We start from the raw sequence: 20,456 nt of genomic DNA on the forward strand, positions 1-20,456 counted from the left end.
ATGTAACATTTCCTTTGCAAAATAAACATATACTTACAGCCCCGTTTCCAAAATGTCACCAAGAATATCGTCACTTGCAAATGTTTCTGGGGAGGAGGCTGCCAAATTGCTAAATATACTCCGGGCTTTGAATAGACATTTTGTACCGTTTCCTTTCTACCCTGATAAATCTTTTCTTAGCCCTCTCACAGAAGCTCGGAGACCTGCCTGGGGATGGCATCCCACCGGGTTGGGTGCTGTGCTGTAGTAATCGGAGACTTGCCTCCTGATTTTATAGGCGTGGGTGGCGTGCCAGGCGAAGCCTACGACTCTGATTTTTCCCCACTTGCCGTTAACCCCCCGCAGGACCGGCACCGTGGTGGAAGGAGGGGAAACAGGGACACGGCCAAGGGGACGGGAGCAGAGGGGTGGGAGAACCTGCGAGAGCACCAAAGGTCTGCACGCATGACACGTGGCTTGCGCCAAGGCCCCCGGGTGCAAAAAATCAGCTGACATCATGGTTTTGGAGAGTCATGCTTTAAAAATTCAGAAGGTTTTTTATACGCTGGTTTGCTTCAGTGATGCATGGCCATCTGTCAGTAAATTAGCGCAGATACCAAGAATGCACCATTTCAAGGTTTTTACACTTCAGCTGAAAGACCGTACAAATTCAATGAAGAGGAAATGGTGCAACTCATGACACATTAACATACATAGTGCATACAAACCTCTGCCCTAACCATCCATTTCTCTTTCTGAAGGTATCAGGGGGAGCCTGGTGGGCTTTCTGCGATCGGACACACAGGCACGGTGTTATCCAAGAGCTATCTCCTTGTGGCCTAATGGTCATAGGTGAAAAGTTAAGAGGAAAAGAGGAAAAGTTAACAATTGCATCCAGGAAAACCCAGTGCTTCTGCATGAGGAGGCAGAAGCACTCGTACTGCATGCCAGGCTTTAATATTTCATCATTCCCTTACTTACACTTCCCCAATTGCACTGACTTGCAGAAATGAGAGTGCAAGGAGAGGGCAAGTGCCCACATCAATCTCAACCAAGAGGTCACTGATGCACTATCACAGACATGCTGGGCCTAAATAACCTATCCAGGTGCCCACTTAGCGTGGAACCAAATATCATCGTTTACTGCTATTTCAGTCACACATGGCCAGAGCAGCTGCCACCAAGTCATGGAAACAGCACAGACACTCCTGCATCCAGGAGGAGAACCAGCCTGGGTTCTCCAGATGAAAAGTAACCTTATAAAAGCTGGATCAATTCCCAATCCAGTTCATCACAGGGATGGAGAAACTCTTCTTCTGGTAGAAGAAAAGTGGTAGATTGAAAAAGCTGCACCTGAGATGGCAGAATCTCTCTTTTTCTGCTTTTTTTGTGATCGACACGGGAGAAAATGCATGTAGAGCCTGTGACAGCTGGAAAGGCTGGAGATAAAAATATCCCTCGCAAAGTGTAGAAAGACAGGATTAGAAAGAACCTCCTGGGCGATCAGTAGCCCCTTGCTGTTGAAGACACCGTATTTAATGAGGGTATACGATAATGTACAAACACAGCAGCTGTACCAAACCGCTGTCGGAGCTATGCCTTTTGCTCCCGGCTGGCAGGGCTCCTCCACAACCTCCTCTTCTTACCATCAGTACGATCAGTACGCTTTCTTCCAGGAGAGATTTATTTATAGCCTATTTATACCCATTTGTTCCGGAGCCAACGCCATCCATTAGCTTAACTAGTGGTTCCTCCTCCTTATTGTTCCTGACCGTCTGGAGCACAACGGCATCCCCTCAGCCTCCCCTGGGCTGCCCCAGCGGACTCGGAGCCTGCGCCGCCATGGCCACCTCTCACGCCAGGGACCCCCACACCTGCAACTGCACCCACACCCACACCCAACCTGCTGCTTGCTCCTCAGATGGGAACCATCGCTCAGGAGGGCTCTGGAGGGGACCATGTCTTGCTCTGACCTGCCTTCTGCAGGGACGTGGTGTGGGGGGGATAATTCTGGGGCAGTGCAACACCCCCCGCAGTCCTGGGGCCACGCAACCGCGCCCCAGTGCTGCGACCCCCCAACACCCCCCGCAGTCCTGGGGCCACGCAACCGCTCCCCAGTGCTGCGACCCCCCAACACCCCCCGCAGTCCTGGGGCCACGCAACCGCTCCCCAGTGCTGCGACCCCCCCAACATCCCCCGCAGTCCTGGGGCCACGCAACCGCTCCCCAGTGCTGCGACCCCCCAACATCCCCCGCAGTCCTGGGGCCACGCAACCGCTCCCCAGTGCTGCGACCCCCCAACACCCCCCCGCCCCCCCGCGGGTCGCGCCCCCCGCTGCCCCCCGCTGCCCCCCGCCCCTGCAGCTCGCGCAGGCGCAAGGCGAGGGCGCGCGCCCCCTCCTCGGCACGACCGCACTCCCCCACCCCCCCGACTCCCGGCGGCTGCGCATGCGCGTCACCTTCCTCCCCCCGCCCCTCTGAGCCCCACAGAGCGGGGTGCGAACCTGTTGGGGGCGTGGTCTATGAGGGGGCGTGTCCCGGAGGGGCGTGTCCCGCGGGCGGGGGCGTGGCCGCGGGGGGCGTGGCGCGGCGCGGCGCGCCCTGTCCATGGTGCGGGCGGCGGCGGCTGCGGCGCGGGTGTCCCCGCGGCGGGAGGGCGGCGGCGCGGGGCTGCATGGACGTGATGTCCCCGCAACAGGAGCACCTCGGGCCGGGCCGCTCGTCCTCGGTGAGCGGCGAGAGCAGGGGCTTCGCCGCCGCCGACAGCAAGAAGGTGAGGCCGCCCCCCGGAGACCCCGCGGGAAAGCCCCCTCCCGGCCCTCGCCCCGGTCCCGGAGGCCCCCCGCGGGTCAGCGCGTCCCCACCGGGCAATCCACGGCCGCATCGCCCCGGGTCCTGCGCCGCCGCCGCCAGGGCAGAGGGCTGGGCGGCACACCGCCGTCGGGACCGGGACCGGGGGGGAACCGTCGGGGGAGCTGGGGATGTCCGCGGGAAGGGCTGGCCGCACGGGTGCCCCGGGGAGCTGGGGGTGCGGCGGTGCCGGTGGAGCTCGGGGGGCTCTGCCGGGTGGATAACCCCGGGGACCTAAGGGGGGTTCCTGCGCGGATGTCCCGGGAGCAAAGGGAGGCTGCAGCCTGGATGTCGGGGGTAGGCGAGGAGCGCTGCTGCAGAGGTGTCCTGGGAGCTAGGGAAGGGTGTGCGGGGTGCTGTTCGGTGGAGCCAGCGGGCTTTGCTGCATGGATTTCCCGGTGAGCTGGGCGGGGGGGGTGCTGCATGGATGTGCTGGGGAGACCTAAGGGGAGGCTTTGCTCCGTGGATATCCGGAGGTTTTTCTGGGTGATATCGGAGAGAGCTGCGGGAACGTTTGTGGAATGATTATCCAGGGGAGCTAAGAGGGATCTGCTGCGTGCGTGTCTGAGGGAAGGGTTTGCTAGAGCTGAGGGGGGTCTGCTGGCTGCTCTCACACGTGCTTTGTACAAGAGAAATATAGGAGCAGCTTCCCCAAGAAGTGCCTGGCGCTCTCTGAGTATATCACAATTGATAGCAGAAGAGCGTCATTCCATCTTCAAAACTGGTTGTAAAATCTGTTTGATGTTTCGAATTGCTTTTCAGCACCTGACATTATCAAGTGCAAAATGCTCACTTCTGCGTACAGACAAGTACTTGTTTCTGCCTTCTACTTTGCTGTAACGAGCGAGCTGTAATAACCACATTCTTCCCACTGTGTAAAACAGGAACTCCTTTTTTCTCCTTGGTTTAGCAAGTGCCGTAGTGTTTTTCTACCCAAAGTAGAGCTGGTACCTTCCTGCCTTACCAATTTTGCCTCACAATGACATTTCACTGGATGCACTGCCTTGTCTTTAGAGGTGCACAATACTACTGACTGCCAAATAGGCTGGCAGGAGTAGAATGACTAGCCAGGTTGCAGCATCTTTTACTAAATCTGTCCACCTGGTGACACGATAGTAGAGGCTGACCTTGTGTCCAGTCCTGCCGCTGAGCGGTGCTTGGGGCTTTGCTGGCCATGGCACAGTGGTGCGGAGAGGAGTCCTGGTCCCTCTCCTCCTGCCAAAGCGTCTCTTCAGGCTGGGGAGCAATGCTCTTCATTTCCATGGGATGTGTCCGTGTGTGCTGTCCCCCACCAAGGCACGTAATGCTCCAGCCTGACTGTAGCCCTGGGGACCTCTTCTCATGGCAGCTGCTGCCAGTGGTGAAATGGTTACCTGGAGAGTGTTCGGCCAAGATTTCTAGCACACACTGCTGCAGTTAATACCTGATCGGTTTCTGAAGAGGGAGTGTGATACACCTACACAAAGTGGTGGAGTACCTTCTGCTGCCTAGCCGGACAAAGTCTTGGAACGGATAGCCTCTCCAAGTACTGCAATCTAATTGGAGATGGCTAAATGTGCAGCTTTGCTTTTTCTTCTATCATTTCTTTCATTTTTGATGAAGACAGAGTACCACATACCTTCCAACCTGGCAGAGCCCTGATGCCAGGCACCTGCCTGAAACGAGAAGGGATGCTCAAGTACTGTGAAGATGAACATTTTTTTCTTAGAAGTTCTACTTCATGGCTCAGCATTCCGAGGACAAATATTAATGGTAGCACTCGTGTTTCCTATTCCTGCTCCCAAAAGCCAACAGTCGAAGGAAAGCAGACCTTGTTTTTGCCAGCGCTGACAAGGGAGCGGGGATATTACTTTTTACGGATCTTGGCAGCCCTTTTGGAATTCCTCAGCGTGGAGGCACATGCAGCGGGGGTACAGATGGAAATCCTCCTGCAGAGAAGCAGCTTGAGACCCTGGCTGGGCCGTGCAGCATATGGCAGCTTCGCACACCGCACACAGCCAAGACAGACAGCCACCAACATCCAGCCAACCGCTCAGCTGCTTGTCCACGGTCGTGGTGCTCCCTTGAGACTACTAGCACCCCATCTCTTTGTGCCTGTCTGGGGAAGAAGATTCCTACTTTTATGCAAGTGCAGCACTGGGCTAGTCCTGATTTTGCCTGAAGCTGAATCTCAGTGACACTTCAAATGTTTTTTTTTTACTACTTGGGTCCTATGGACTCTATTTATACCTCTGTTTTGTCTTCCACTCAATGCCAAAGCATCATTTTTTTTATAATAAAGAAAGTCTTTCTTACTACCGGGGAGATAACATTGCTTGTATTGGTTAAATGGAAGAAAGCGTTGGCAAGCAATCAGTTTCGATACTGGTGACAGAGCATGTCAAGTTGAACAATTTTGCTGCAAATATTTATTTAACATCAACTATTTTACTTTCTGGCACAAATGCCCCAAAATATGGGATGCTAAGTGACCACTGAACTTTTTATTATCGTGACTATACCATTCTCGAATGAAGTTTATTTAGCTGAGATTTGCAACATTGTTCTGTGGTTGTCTGAATCCTACTTCATCTTCCGCTTGGCTGAAGGATCACATGCTTGATCACATCATAGGATCAAGAGACAGAAATTGTCTAGGACTTTTTTCCATGTATTTTGTGTGACCATTTAAACTATTTTCCTGGAAATGTTTGCCTTCATTTTCTTGACATGCGAAGTGGTTTGAACTGCTAACCTACCTCACAGGCACTGGGAGGTTCTCTCTCTTAAATGCTTACAAGGCATTCCAGACACCCTGCTAAAAGGTGACATTGAAGTGCAGTGTTTTAGTTAATGCTTTTGGAAAATTCTGGACCAGATTCCCTCCTTTGCTGGACTTACTGGAGTCACTGGACTATGTGTGGCTGACCTACAGAGGAGTTTTGTACTGACTGTTTAGTTTAGTAACCAATACCAGTAAACTGATGCAACTCTGAAGTGGATTGAAGTAACATGAGTAAGAGTGATTATACTGATAGAGCTTATTTCTACAAATTTATCAAAACAAACTATGCAGCAGAGACATCTTTTATGCTAGTGTAACTGTGTCAGCAGTAGCAGCTGCGGTCATTTAACCATATGTCTAAGTTCCTGGTGTTTCACTTTTCTCTTCTTGGAGGGGTTAGATTCCAACCAACCCTGAATATTTTACACGAGACAATATTTGGTAACACAAAGAGCCACTCGTAGGATTTTTTGCTGCCTCCTTGAAGATTTCAAGTGACTACTTATAATGTTTTGGAGGCTCAGCAATTTTTAATATTTACTCATACAATCTGTGCAAAAGATTAACTGTTTTGCACACTAAGCAAAATAGTATTTATGGTTTGAGACTTGAAACATGGTATCCCATCACCATAAAGATGTGTGTGTGTGTTTGTGATTCTGATCACAAATACAGCAACAGTTTACTGGCAGGGAAAGGAGAATTTTAGTGTTTCCCAACAGTGTACTAAATGGATAAAATTCAAGCAAATACTGGAAGAGTAAAGTAGTCATACATAATCTTCCTCTCTTTACTTGTCTTACTCTGCAAAGGTGAATCAAGTATGTATTTGCCATTATAGCTGAGGATACCTTGATCTCATGCCCTTATATATATGTTTTTAAACATAAAGCTCCTTAAGCACAGATTTCTTCTTCCTGCAGGTCTCTGTCCTGTTTGCTATGATCCTGGCTGCAGTTCTGGTGGGTTGCTTCCAAAATCACATCTGGCAGCGCTGGGAATCTCAGCTCTCCAGGAGCACTTCTCGCACTGTTTAGTTGGACAATTCCTGTCATCCTGCAGACATATCCTGTAGCAATTTTATCTCTGATGAGGACTGAAAAGGCCCTTATTTTAATGAAGTCATCCACATAGTTGGTTCTTGAAATCACCTTGACAGGCTGTGCTGGTTTACGATAACTTAGAGTTGTGATGTGCCTCCTGATGCTGCTTTAATTACGAACTAGCATTAGCAATCTTTCCTCTGTTTGTCTGTGAGAGAAATTTAAAAATATACATAAACCACTGTGTTCTAGTTCTTGAGTTTCCTAGTCTTGGTGTTGGGTTTTTTTTTGTCCCTCATGGTGGCAGTAGGAAAGAGAGGGACTTGGCAGGTCATGTGGGATCTAATACCCAAGAACTGCATATGTCAAATTATTGCCTGTTTACTTAATGCTGCTTGAAGTATCCATGCGGAGTGGGGGGGGAATCTCCTCCCTCTGTCATCTGTAAACTGCTCCTGAGAAAGCCTTGCTGTACAGAAACCGGGACAGAATCGTGTCCGTGAGTTAACCTTCCTGCTTTGTGTCAGGCTTGAAAGGAAACTTTGGGCTTCATCAAAACCACCACAACCATGGTCGCTGCTCTGAGCACTGTGGGTTGCGGTGCAGCGGACAGTAGGACCCATAGGCTGAATATTCGACACTCCTCTTCCTCCACATTTTTAGTAATTTTCCACACCTCCAGCTTTTGATAGATGGGTGAGATCTTTTGAACACAGACGTATCAGTGCTTCCAAAGATTCATACTTTGCGAGGTAGTTGATAGAACATCTTTTGCTGCTAGTTTCTTTCATCTGTTGTTCTTTCTACTCTGAGATGGCCTTTAGTCTCCATCTTTGCTGTGCTCCCTAGCAGCTGCTGTTCCGTAATGATGTGCTTTTGCTTCCACCGTGATGATAGCTCTTTCCTCTTGTGCCCCTGCAATTGTTTCCTCCTCGGTTATCCATCCAAAAATGGCTTTCTTTTTAGGAAAGTCCTTGTAAGTAAAAGTATTCTGCCAGCATAAACAAAAGCACATAGTTTTGTCACCTGCTCTGCCTTTATGGTAAATGGGCTCTCCGTGGGACCTAGACATCTCTGCTGCCTGAGCCAGCAGTTCAAACACAGTCATCTTCTCACCCTGTTTATACGGGTTCAGGAATGTTATAGGTCAGTATAGGGCCATTTCTTGCTTTACCAAAGTATAAGAGATTCTTGTTGTTTCTGGTATTTTTAGACAACCATACACCATAAGTCTAACAAGTACTGGGTTATAACATCTAGGAAAAAATGATTTATTGCCTCTCCTAAGTAGCGCAGTTGATACAGGGGAAAGAGTGATGCCCAGTGGTCATGGAAAATTAACTGCTCGGTGCTGAGGATTGTTTTGATTTTTTGATTGTTGGGCAGTTAGTTGAACTTTGCCTTACAGGTTTTGGTAAAGGTTTGTGTTCTGTGCTTTGGTTCATGTCTGGCTAAACCAGAAATGTGTGCCACAGATAGGTTTTGTTGCTCAGACAAGAAGAACAGAGTTTGCATGAGTGAAATCCCTCATGGTTATTAACTTAGATACTTTTAAAAAACAGGCTTTATTAAAATCTGACTTCCTTTTATGAGAAAAACAAAGCAGCGAGAGGGAGAGCTTAGCCACTCGAGTGCAATCTGCAGCTCAAGGTACTGGCACATCTGAGTGTTGTCCCTGTCACCCAGTTAAATGACCCAGGCAGATGTCCCAGCCTTGACCCACTTCTGGAGCCAGCCTGTAGATCAGGAGCCTGAAATCCTTTCATCTCTGGGGAGGCTTTTACAAGGGTGTCTGCACATTGCTGAGGAGGCATTTCTGCTGCGTTCACCTGTCAGTCAGGAACTGAATACATTTTCCCCCTACTTCATATATGAATCTCTTAAATAGACCTCAGGTAATACCATTTTCTCATCCTAAGCTGAGACCACTCTCTGAGAAGACAGTTGTTCCCAATGTTACTGAAGTCACAAATTTGTCTGTTCCCTATCCTGTTCCCTTTGCTATCGGATAGCAAGGAGAGGACTGAGCTGATTAACTCAATTTTCTTGGTCACCTTAGTTTTCTTTTACAGTCAGTGGAGGAAAACAGCATTTCTAGGACAAGATGAACTGTGCGCTAAATGTGTCCTTTTCTCTTTTTGACTATAAAAGGAGCACAGAGAGAATAGCTCAGGTGTGCAAGCCTGAGGTTGGGTGAGAGGAATCCTCTGGCACGTCTCCGACCATCGTATCGGTCAGGCACCGTAACCTGGCAGCATGGGCAGGATACTACTTTGCAGTAGCTGCAGTGGGGTATCTGCTTATTGCACAGATTTTCACTTCTCTAGATACTTGTAAAATATTATAAACACTGTCTATCTGTTACTTAAGTTATTTGCGACCACAAAAGAAATAGTAAGTACCACGAATTTTTTCACGCATTCTTTAATTTGTGCTCTGCCATTCTCTTTCTAAACTTGATATAGTTAGGTGATACACACGAAGTACAAGAGAGTGCTTTGTCTTCAGTTCCCACTTTTTTGAGGACATCATGCAGATGCTGCTGTATGTTACCTTTTTCACAGAATGGGGATTAATATTGTAACTCGGCAATCTATTAATTTGCATAAATTCCATATAATATTAGTATCCACTTGAACTGTGAGGCAAAATTAGTTGAATACTGGCAGTCAGGAATAGACTTTTCCTCCAGCCAATGACTTGTGAGATACTTGTGAAAGTTTTACGGTAATCTTGTAATCTATAGGGGTTCTGATTCCTGAGGAGAGACAATGTATTTTCAGCGATGGTTTGCAAGGTTACTGTCCTCATACGGTGGGCTGATCCGCTCATAAACCACCTACCATCACAGTTTACAAAATAGTGTTTCAGAGTGTAGGTCTGATCATTATCTGGTGTAAATTCATTCTTTTGATATCTATAGCCCTACGTCTATTTATACCAGATGAGAACCTAGCCAAATACTAAAGCTTACCACCAGTCCAACAACAGAAAAAGCAAAACTTTTTGTTTCTGTTAAAAAAGCATTCAAGACAACCACCACCAGAAATGCAGAAAGTATGAAGTTAAACCTGAATCGGAGGGGAGGGGGGTTGGGAACTCAGGCTTTTGAACGTGAGGAAGGCAAAAAATAACTCCACTTGGTCCTGACTGACACAAGATTATCATCTTTGCATCTGGCACACTGTAAACATTCATTATGGATACTGATTTTATGATACGTTTCACAGGGGTGTGACTCAGCCAGCAAGTATGAGGATTTCTCTCTGTGTTGACCTTTCTAATATTTACATGAAAAATGGGAGGTTATGATGCGGGGCACATGTTGAGAAACGCTTCTCTCTGTCCCACGCTTAGATAATTGGTCATTGCATCTCCTTTTGCTCCCAAACATCTGCTCTCACTACAGCTGTCCAGGATGTATCTCCTCTTCTCCACATTGCCAGGGTGACATCTTTGCACGTGTAAACGCGGTGAAACGGAGGAGAGCAGGCATCTCGGTCCAGCTTAGCCAAAAAGTAATTTGTTCTCTTCTTTCTCAAAGTAAATCAATTCCAGTTATCATGATGGTCAGTTATTTTCTCTTCCCAAACTCTGTACATAGCAAAATAAAAACAAAAAACCCCTTTCTGTTTGTAGTCAATGTCTCTGTGTAATGTTTTTATTTGCATACAGCTGACTGACTCATTTCACTTTTGCTGTGAAAAATTTCCTTTTCCAAATCTCATCAGTGATCTTTTTATGTTTTAAGGCTCTTTTTTGTAAGCTTTGCTTAATAGCTTAGGTCTGTATTAAGAGGCTGTCTGGAGAGGCTGTGGAATCTCATCCTCAGAGATTACACAGACCTGGAGCGGGGGTGGCCCCGGAGCAGCCTGCTCGAACGGGTCCTGCTCTGAGCAGGTCCAGAGACCTCCTGGGACCCCCCTCCAAGCTGAATTATTCTGTGACTCTCTGCCAGTCATTTGAGCTCTTATTAAGCTTGCTGTAGTCCTAATGTTTACCTTGGTCCTCAGATATTTAAGGCAAAACTGGAATCTCACTGCTACAGGCACTATTCATGCTAAACCAAGCATGAGAAGAAATTGCCGTAATTGAGAGAGATTTTAATATGCTGCATTTTTTCAGTGGCTTCCTTTTCAGACCTGAGAAGCCAAAGGATTTAAGATCTCTTTGAAAATATAACCAAACCTCCACTGCATTTGCGGGAGCGGAGATGCTCTAGTTTTAACCACCCCCTGAAAGCCACCTGCCCAATAATCAGAGTTGCAGTAAATTTCCAGTTGAGAGGTGGTGCTTTATATAAACTCCTACAAAAAATGCTGGTTGGGGGGGAATCTGTGGCTTGTCTTCTGTAGGATGTTGGACTGCATTGTTACACTGATCTCTTTTTGCCTTCATATTTGTAGATACGCTACTTTTTCAGATGCTAACAGCTTCTTAGATTTGCTAGCAGTAAGACAAACTGATTTCATTCACTAGAAAAATCTAGCAAAGCGTTTTCTTTCTTTTTTGCTCAAAACTAGCAAAAATGGGCATCTAAGTTGTTAGTAATCTATTATCCAGTTATTTTCTGATCCGATAGAAGACAGCTAAACGTTCCCAGGCTTAATTTATCAGTCTTGAGAAGGTTGATTTTTGATGAAAGAAAGAGGGAGGAGGGGATAATTTTTAAAGGTGAATTGAAATTACACAGTTGAATTTATAACAATTGCACAATAGCTGTAACTGAGTATCTGGCAAAACAAACAAGCATGTTCTACATAAACAAAGGGGGAACCAAAAAAAAAATGACACAATGACAAATGCACTGCAATGAGTCAAAGAAATGTGCTTGTCAAAAGCAAGTAAAGCATGTAGTACTGTAGATTTTCGTTCCTCCGAGGGGAGCATGCTGTGCACCTGCCCAAACAAAACGTGCGCCACATCCAGCACTTACGCTGGCAGAAGAATCAGTTGTTCGCTAACATATCCATTCCTGGTAGTCAGTGGTTATTTTTAGTACAAAGGAAGAAAGCCTTGCTTTGCGATCAGCTGAGAACAGAGACTTCATGACTGTCAAAGGTTCACCTGTTGGTGTGCTCTCAGCGGTTACCGGGCTGGTGTAAGGGACCGCTCTAGCATTGGCTGCTGTCCTCTCGGGGTCTCGGGAGGAGCTCAACCCAGGTCCTTTTGTTCACCAGTTTATTCTGAAAAAATATTTGAGCTAAATAAGGTAACAACCACCCTTCTGGTGGAGGGTCAGTGAGAGGAGAGGTCACGGACCCTGGCAGCAGGCTGCACAACCGGTTCTAGAGAGCAGTTCCAAAGTTAGGGCTAGGACTCCTTAGTCCTGCTTCTGGCTGCAGGAGGGAGAGGATACAGCGGTGAATACATTTGTGTTCAGGGAAATGGGTGGTTTTGAAAATGTGGGTGCTTTTGAAAATTTCTACCTCTGGGGAAAACAGTGTTTATTCGCTTAGTACTTTTATTGAAGTATTCCACTGAATGGGAATCCATGCTCCCTTGATAGCTACTGACATTGTCATCTCTTCCCTATGCTTTGTCTTTATTTTTCCTGCTGTGTTCTCCGTCTTTGAGTGTCTCCTTTTTCCCATTCCCTTCCGAGTTCTGTGCTAAGAACTCCCTGCCTCTCACTTTCCTATTTTAACCCATACATAATCAGGAATGAAAAAAATGTCATTATTGTCTGCTGAGAGACAACACATAAAGCTGCAGCTACATTAGTAGGGAAGGAAAATGCCCTCATCTCTAAAGATTTGGAAAAAAAAATGTAGCCCGATGCGGCACGTAAGGTTAGGTGGGTAGAATCCGAACCTTAATTTATGGTAAATGTCAGACCTGACAGAGAAATGTATGAAGCATTTGAAGTTTGAACCATCATCTAGATATTTGATAAATTTAAAGTACAATAGATTATTAAGGGACAAAAAGCGGTTGAGGACAAGCTCTAGGTGTTTATTGCATGTCTATACAATCTGTGTATAGACACAAATTATCAACTTTTCCCTATCACTGGCTTTCTGGTCGTGCTCTCGTTTTTCTCAATATGTGGTATTTTACAACCATTATCCTCTTCCACGGTGGCTGATGGCAGTAACTCAGCCTTTTTCCCATGGTCTGAAATTGGAATCTGGCTGCGACAAGTCTGTATGCATGCAGTTATTGTTCCGAATCTCACCTATGATTTCATTTTGTTTCTCTTTCCAATCAGAAAATGAAGAGTTTGGCCCAAAGACGCCAGTCTGCACCATCTTTGATCTTTGTCAAAGCACTTAACAGATCTAGATCGGTCTCAAGGTGAGTCAGTGAGTTTTGGAGTTTTGCTGGCTGTGCTGTTTGGCAGTTTCTCAGCCCAAAACTTGAAATGTTTTTTGAGTTATTGTCCACACCAGGTTGTCAAACACAATTCAGGCTGCTCGGTAGCTGCACAACTATAAAGCCTGCTGAAAGATGTGATAGACCCAGCTCAGACTCTGGCTGATCTCCTAGAGGGGATTTCCCCCGTGCTGCCACACTAAGCTGTTTATGCCCAATTGGGCAAACAGAGCTGCTCCACAGTTTCCAACTGGGCATGCAACATTTGGGCTGCTCAGCTCTAATTAATTTGTGGCTGGCTACGATTGCCTGCTGCGGAGATGGCATGGGCAGAAGATGAATGTTTCCTACTTTTTGCCTTCTACACTTATGCAGTGCCAGGCATAACTCAGGAGCGCTTATTGTGGGATTGTACAATTTAATTTAAGCTAAGTTTCTGTCGTGGACTGCTGCGTGCTACGGTTTCTCCAGGACTCTGGAAGCACCTGCGGGTTTAAGACAAAGCTGTGGGCCAGGATCTGGTGGTCACAGCCATTTCCTGCCCAGCATCAGGACTTGTGGGTCTGAGTATGTGTGTGCGTGTGGGTGTGAAGCGTTCGGCACTTTTTGTCTTCATCTTCTGCCAGGATCAGTCGTTCCTCCTCCCTCCCCACCCCAACATAAAGCTACCATAGAAATGGGTGTTTCTATGGAGCTAGTCCCCTGTCCACCCCCAGCCCTGACCTGCCATTTGAACCGCTCTGCATACATAACTTTTGTCTTCCTGCACTACAGTTCATTAGACTTTAAACTTGCAAAACATAAGTGTTTATCGAGAAGTGAACCATCTGGTAGGCTGTTAATGCTTCCAGCTGTGTAGAGCTCTTTACGAAGAAACATTATTGAGGGAAATTAAAGAACGGCTTTGTAAGGAATATTTTTTCCTACTCTGTGGTGTGTTAAGTAATCAGTATGTGAGCTTTGGAAAGTTTTTTGTGTTTGATCTAACTAATACCTGGTTTCATATTTGTCATCATGCAGAATTCCACAGTATTTAGAAACCTGTGAAAGTATTCTGTGAAAACATCAGAGTTGCAAAATAGGAAAGGAAAATGAGTTGAAACTACTTGCAGGTCTTTTTGCTGGCTATGACATAAAAGAGGAAACTTAGAAATGAATTCCTACAGGCGTTTGCACCTTTTTGTGTAGTCTAGTGGCCTGAGCCTAGGACTGAGAGCCAGCAACATGTGTTCTGGTTCTGTCTGTAAAATTTCTTCTGTAGCCTCTCTCTGACATTGTTTCCAGGTCTTTAAAATAAGATGAATGGGTATTTTCTAATACCTTCGTGAGAATGCTGAAATTGTTTAGATTGTCTGTACTGCCATATTTATTCTTCATTTACTATTATTTCTTCATTGTAATTGTAGTGGTGTTCATACTTGCGATACCACCTTTTGGGCATAGATGACACATTTGTAACTGAGGTTGTGCAATTAGAGATGGACTATTGCTGTGGGGAGTAGCAATAACTGGAGAGTACAGGGGACAAGAAATGGGATCTCTCAGCCCTTGGACTCTAGGGTTTCCTGCAGTTATACACCTATGTCTCCATAATGTCTTCCCTTCAAGCTGTGTTAAGACTTGCTCCTCGATATTAAGAGATTGAACTATATTCGATGTTTATATTTCACTCTTCTGTCATTCGCCTGCTGGGGTGCAGACATGAACATTTTTCTTCAGTTCCACTTTTTTGTTTGTTTGTTTATTGCCTGCTCCATAAGGATCAGAAATCGGGCATAGATGGAGAGCCACTGAGCGGGATACACACTCAGTATGTACATTTTCACCTAAGAATTTTATGCTTTCTTAAGTGTAAGTATGTCTTGCTTGTATAGCCCAGATCAGAATTATTTCCAGATTTAGTGTGTGGAAGGATTTTTTGGTAAGGCTAGTTAGCAGAAACTTTGTGATAGAGAGGACTGCAGAGGGGAAAACGTTGCCTTGTTCTGCCGTAAGGGCAACGCTATGCCTACCCGATGGACCCTGCCGCTTTCTCAGCTGATGGATGCTGCCTCAGTCATGTCTGTCCTCTGCCTGCGGTGTGCAACAATTTAGCTGCTCCTGTTGTTTTGAACTGAAGTCTGTGGCCTTAGAGAGATGTATTGGGTGAAGTCTGAGTTCCCTGGAGCCAGACCAGGTGATTTTGTAGCTTCAAAGTCTATCAGTTAGAGGGTAACACTTTGGATGGTGTTTATTATTGTTCACAGGAGTAGTAATTCTCACCTGTGCCTGACTTCCTTGTTCGGCTGTGCAAAACACATTCCTCTTCATCACCAAACTGATGGATGAGTTTGAACTTTCCACTTGGTTTGTTGTGTAAATGCTTAACTCTTGTGAAGTGTTTTCTCTTAAGGCGAGCTGAAGAGCAACAAAACGACTTCTCATGTTTTCTAATCTCCTCCAAATGTTTCATCTCAGACCTGTCTCAGTTCTTAGTTCCCCTTCTTGTAGACAGAGCCAGCCTGCAAAATCCATTATTCTCCTCTGGCAGTGTACCTTAATACTGGGACTCCATAACACTTACTTCTTAATGGTTGATTAATGATTTGTAGATAATAAAGCTCCTATCTGAAGTTAGCAAACATCTGTGAGGGATTTATATGAATCCTCTCACCTCAGCAGCTGGCTCACCTCAATATTTGTTGAAATTAATGAACAAGTGCAAAGTTTAAAAGGGCAGGAAATACTTAGAACCACAAGTCAGTTTGTATTTTTATACCACTTTATATGTCAGGTGTCCTTGGTTTATATACAGGGCACTTTCATAAAATGTGGTGGCACCCATTTTGGACAGACTTACTTTGGGGGCATTTAAAAGTTTATTGATGGTATTTATTCAAAGAAACCATTGTGATATTTGGAGACGGCTATTTAGCATTTAGAGGATTAAGGTTTTTTAATGGTAGTGTTGTTGTAGCTGCGATGGCACGAGGATGTAAGTGAGGCGAGATGATCTAGCTGGAAAAGGCAGACGCTTGTTTGTACCGTTGTCCTCTTCTTCAGTCCTGAAAGAGAAGCAAATCTGAAAGTCTTGCGTGCTTAAAAACTTGTCTTCTTTTTCCCCACCTATATAATTTCGCTATTTCATTACCTATAGATTCCTTACGAATCTTGCCTTGCCATGTCAGTCATATCAAAAGAGTCACGAGATACTTGGCCTACAGAAGAATTCTAGGATGGCTGGAAAGCATGGTGTTGTACAGATGTGCAACCACACTGTAATCTGTGCCTCGCTCGACTGTCACTGCAGGCAGCAGAGGAACGCAGTAGATAGTACAGGTACTATAGAGGAATTTGGGCCCTTAGTTCCAGGAGATGAAAATATGCAGACTATTCTTTGCCTCCTGGTTTTGCTTCTCTTCCTTTTTTCTGTACAGTTTCTCTTTCCTCACAAAATAGTGATGAACAGGCATGTAAGGACTGTTTCACATCATCAGGTGTCCTTTTTGGAAGCACTTTGAGCAAAGTTATTTGAAAAATACATTGGAAAAGTAAGCTTTTGATGTTTTTCTTGGCTGATACTCAGATGCAGGAAAAATAAGTTTGATTGTTAACTCCATTGACGTGTATGAAATCAGCAAAGGATTCAGGTTAGTTATATTGTTATAACAGCCCTGGACCTGTTCCACAGTTGTAATTTTCCTCTTACTTGGTGTCCTTTAATGAAAACTGCACCGCTTACTTAATGATATACTTCAGTGCAACACAAATTGTGAGTTTGAAACAGAAATGTCTGAGACGTGGATTTATGCATCAGGTCTTGTCGTCTCAAAATAACCGACATAGAGTAATAAAGACTTGTTTCAAGTCAAATTTTCAGCCTTTGTTCTGCTGTCCCACAAAACAATTTTCGCATGTGGCAAAGCCCAAACTACCAGGTTTCTGCTCTGCGTTGGTGGACTTCTGCTTGCATCTCGGCTACTTTACAGGGACAGCCAAATTCTGCGTTGCAGTTGCTGGCAGCTTCTCCTTTTCTAATGCATGCCTCACCAGGTGATATTTTTACATGCTGAAACTTTTTCATATAATTTCAGAATTTCTGACTTTTCAGACCATTTATAGATATGTCTCTTTACACACTAAAGGTGTTAAAATATCAGTAATGCAACTACTCTTTATTACAGCGTGAAGCATGCTTATGATGTTATTTTGGTGTAAACTAGAAGCAGAGGTTGTTTTTTAAAAAATTAAGCATCATTTTTAAAAGGTTTTATGAACAAATCTTCTAAGAACCTGAAAAGGAAGTACCTAAAAAGTCACCCCCACCTGATTTTATTATTTGGATTTTATGGTCAAAGAAGTTAAAGGTAAAAACTGAGGATTTCAGAAATTTCCAAGGTGTTTATTCCCCTTCTGTATGTGGAATCAGTGCGGTGCCATTCGCGGAGAAGCTGCTCTTCTTTCTCCCAATGCACAGTAAGTGATTCTGGCACGTTATCTTCCAGGGCTCCCGTGCCAAATGCTAAATATCCCAGATAACGAAGATCATATGTGTAATCTAGTAATGCATTCCACTTGGCGCTAGTCAAATACAGAGTGTTCCCAAAGTCTTGGACATTGTGTTTTCAGGGTTTTAGTCAGAAGATGTGTGCATGATCCAAGCTATGCGACTAGATGAAGGCAAAAATAGAGTCTTTTAATAAATGTAAATTGCCAGAAGGCCTTAACTGTCTCTTTTTCACAGGGAAGATGAGTATTTATTTGGTGTTTCACGAAAATCCAGTTGCAGGGAGGAAGGGAGTAAGAGTTCATCGCAAGTAACTAACTTGTTAAGTAGGTATTTCGGTTGTAATAATTTTGCTCATTCTTCACTTGTTTCCATGGTAACGAATAATTTCGCCTAGCAAAACAATCTCCGCGAGGCGTGTTTGGTTGGCGAGGCTCAGCACCTCGGTATGGTACGGAGGCATGGAGACAGAGCTCCTGCCACCCTGTCCGCCCCACGGCCACTTCATTTACCAGCTGTTGCAGGATGATGCCCTAAGCAGCTGCTGTCCCCTCGGCCATCGTGGTGGAGGTGGGTGTTGCTCTCATGCAGCACCCGGGCACCATGACAGCATTTGTTGGGGTGCAGAGTGGGGATGGCACCCACCCTGCTGAGGGCACCCTTCTGCCAGGGTGACTGTCCCCATCGGTCACCACATCAAAACCTGTCAGGCGGAGGAGCAGGACCCTTGGCTGTGGCCACCATGGTTTGGCCAATCGATGGTGGTGTTGCTGGCAGCACATGGGGCGTGGTGCCTGGTGGCTAAACTGGAGAGGCTTTGCGAGACAAAAGCCACCATATTGCATGTGTACACATTTCTGTGTGTGCCTATGTGTGTTACACGTATGATCAGTGTGGGGTTTTGCCTCTGAAGCTGTTGCACACCACCAGCGGTTGGTGGTGTGGGGAGAGATGGGCCCAAACCCAGGGTGGGAGGGAGGTGGCATGGCCAGGTACTGTCCCAGCCTCCATTTCAAATGCAGGCATGAGAGTTGGGGGGGTTGTCCCTTGAAGGCTGCAAAATGGAGGTAAGGTGAGGGAATAAAGGGGTCACAAGTCACTTTAAAACTGGTGCTGTGGGCAGTGGGGGAAGATTTACAGTGTCTGAGGCAGAAGTGGCTGTCAGGCAAGCCCAGTCCCTGCCTGAGGATTGCTCCCTGATATATCCCTCACCCCATGGCTTGTGAGAGGCTGACTGAGGTGGCGGGGACCAGGGTAGCTAACACTGGGCATGCACATACACAACTGAAACAGCATCTCTAAAGCCTCTCCCTGCACCCTCAGCCACCCAAATGGTGTGGGATGAGGGCTCTTAAATGCCTTCATTCACCCTTAGGAAGAGGGATGCTGTGGAAGGGAGCCCTTGCAGGCAGTTGTTCTGAAGCCGCAGGGCTCGTGGTTTTTTTGGGAAGCTCAGGGGCTGTCACTGTTGTCAGAGCGGTGAAAATCAAAGTGGCAGCACCCCACGGGCAGCCCTGTGTCTTCCACTCCTCCTTTTACAGTCCTTTCTCTGAGAGACTCCAGGACACTCAAGAATATATATATATAAAAGAGCCATTTTAGAAAAGAAAGGAAGAAAAAAGGCAAACTTCCCACCAAACAGTGTTTCCCAGTGTGAAGGATTAAGTACAGGCAGCGCTCATTTGATCTTGACTTGTGATATTTCGTAGCTTTTTCCATAAAGCTCCAGCTCCAGGAGTCATGGGGATATAAAAATTACAGTTTCATTAGAAATCAGGTTTCTAGTCATGAAGATGGAGGGAAACCTCTGTTCCTAAAAACTCAGACAACAAAACAAACAAAAAGTTCTTTGCTTCTGGGTTTAATTCTTAGATCTAATTCAGCCTCGACACTTCTGATCAGGATTTTTTCTGAGATTTTCCATTTTATGAAAAGTTTTGATGTTTTAACATTTTATGCTTCATCTGAATGGGCAGAAACCTCTGTATGAGTATTTCCCCAGATTTCTCCCCTCAGCATGTCGTGTTTCCCTATGTAAGGTAAGGAAACATGAATTTGTAGAAAAATAGTGGGTTTGATTTGGTTTGGTTTTTTTAAACCCATTATTTTGTATTAAATCACTCTTCTGTTTTAATGGAATTGCACATAATTAAAAAAACCCTTGTGATGATATTGTACAAGTTGTCATTTTTATAGAATTTTAATTCATGCTTGATTTAAGCTAATTGTGACACTGGAGTATTGTTTCCTTAAACCATGTGCTTGAACGCAGAAGTTATTTTTACGTAGTAATAGCTGGGGATAAAATTTTATTAACTGTTAACAAGGAACAAAGTGAACTTTCTGAGGCCTCAAATGGCCTTTTAATTCAAAGATTGGCATTCCTGTCCCCCTGCTGTGTTTTTTCTGTTTTGTTTTGTGTGTGAGCATGTGTGTGTATGTGTGCATATGTTTGTTTTTGATAAACCCCATCGGTTCTTCATTTATGACATACAAACTGGCTTATAGCGATGTTTGTACATCTGGAGATCGAAATGAGCTGCGGATCTCAGAGATATGCTGCCTTTTTTATTAAAGGACTAGAGGTAACAAGAAGGAAGGCTTGGAAGCAGAGTTTTGGAGGGATTGGAGTTGAAACGAGAGATTAATTTTACAGTAAATGACTAATAGTTTAACACTAGCACTTTAAGCTGATTCCCCTTTGGATAGAGTTGTGACAGTTTTAAGACAAGACAGCGAGGGGCACTGCTCATCGGGATGAGCGCAGGGTTCTGCTTGTCCAGATGTCTCACTGTCCACACATGCTTTTGGCTGCAGCCCATTTTGGGGGCTTTTTGGATTAGGCCTTGAGGTCTGGCAAAACGCAGCTGTTGTCCAGCCATTGTGTATCCCTGAGTTTAAACAATAATATCTCTGCCAAATGACAGTCTGGCCAAGCAGTTTGGGCAGCAGCATACCTGAGGAACTCACAGACCGACTCGGTCAGACTGCTTTCCGATCATCTGTCTTGTGCAAACAAG

General features: G+C 45.6%; 1 protein-coding gene across 3 annotated transcripts in view; it reads left to right on the plus strand.

The window, feature by feature from the left end:
• Window positions 1-2,542: 2,542 nt before the first annotated feature.
• Window positions 2,543-20,456, plus strand: part of ARHGAP20 (Rho GTPase activating protein 20) — a 61,912-nt gene continuing 43,998 nt past the window's right edge. For 2 of the 3 annotated variants that reach the window (XM_075742241.1, XM_075742242.1), the window contains exons 1-2: window positions 2,543-2,751; window positions 12,847-12,932. In XM_075742241.1, the coding sequence (XP_075598356.1) occupies window positions 2,653-2,751; window positions 12,847-12,932 (185 nt within the window). In that variant the 5' untranslated portion in view covers window positions 2,543-2,652. Of the gene's footprint in view, window positions 2,752-12,846; window positions 12,933-20,456 lie in introns of those variants that run through there. The other variant, XM_075742243.1, reaches the window with a different exon arrangement.

The sequence above is a fragment of the Balearica regulorum genome, chromosome 1 (assembly GCF_011004875.1).
Source record: "Balearica regulorum gibbericeps isolate bBalReg1 chromosome 1, bBalReg1.pri, whole genome shotgun sequence".
NCBI lineage: Eukaryota > Metazoa > Chordata > Aves > Gruiformes > Gruidae > Balearica > Balearica regulorum.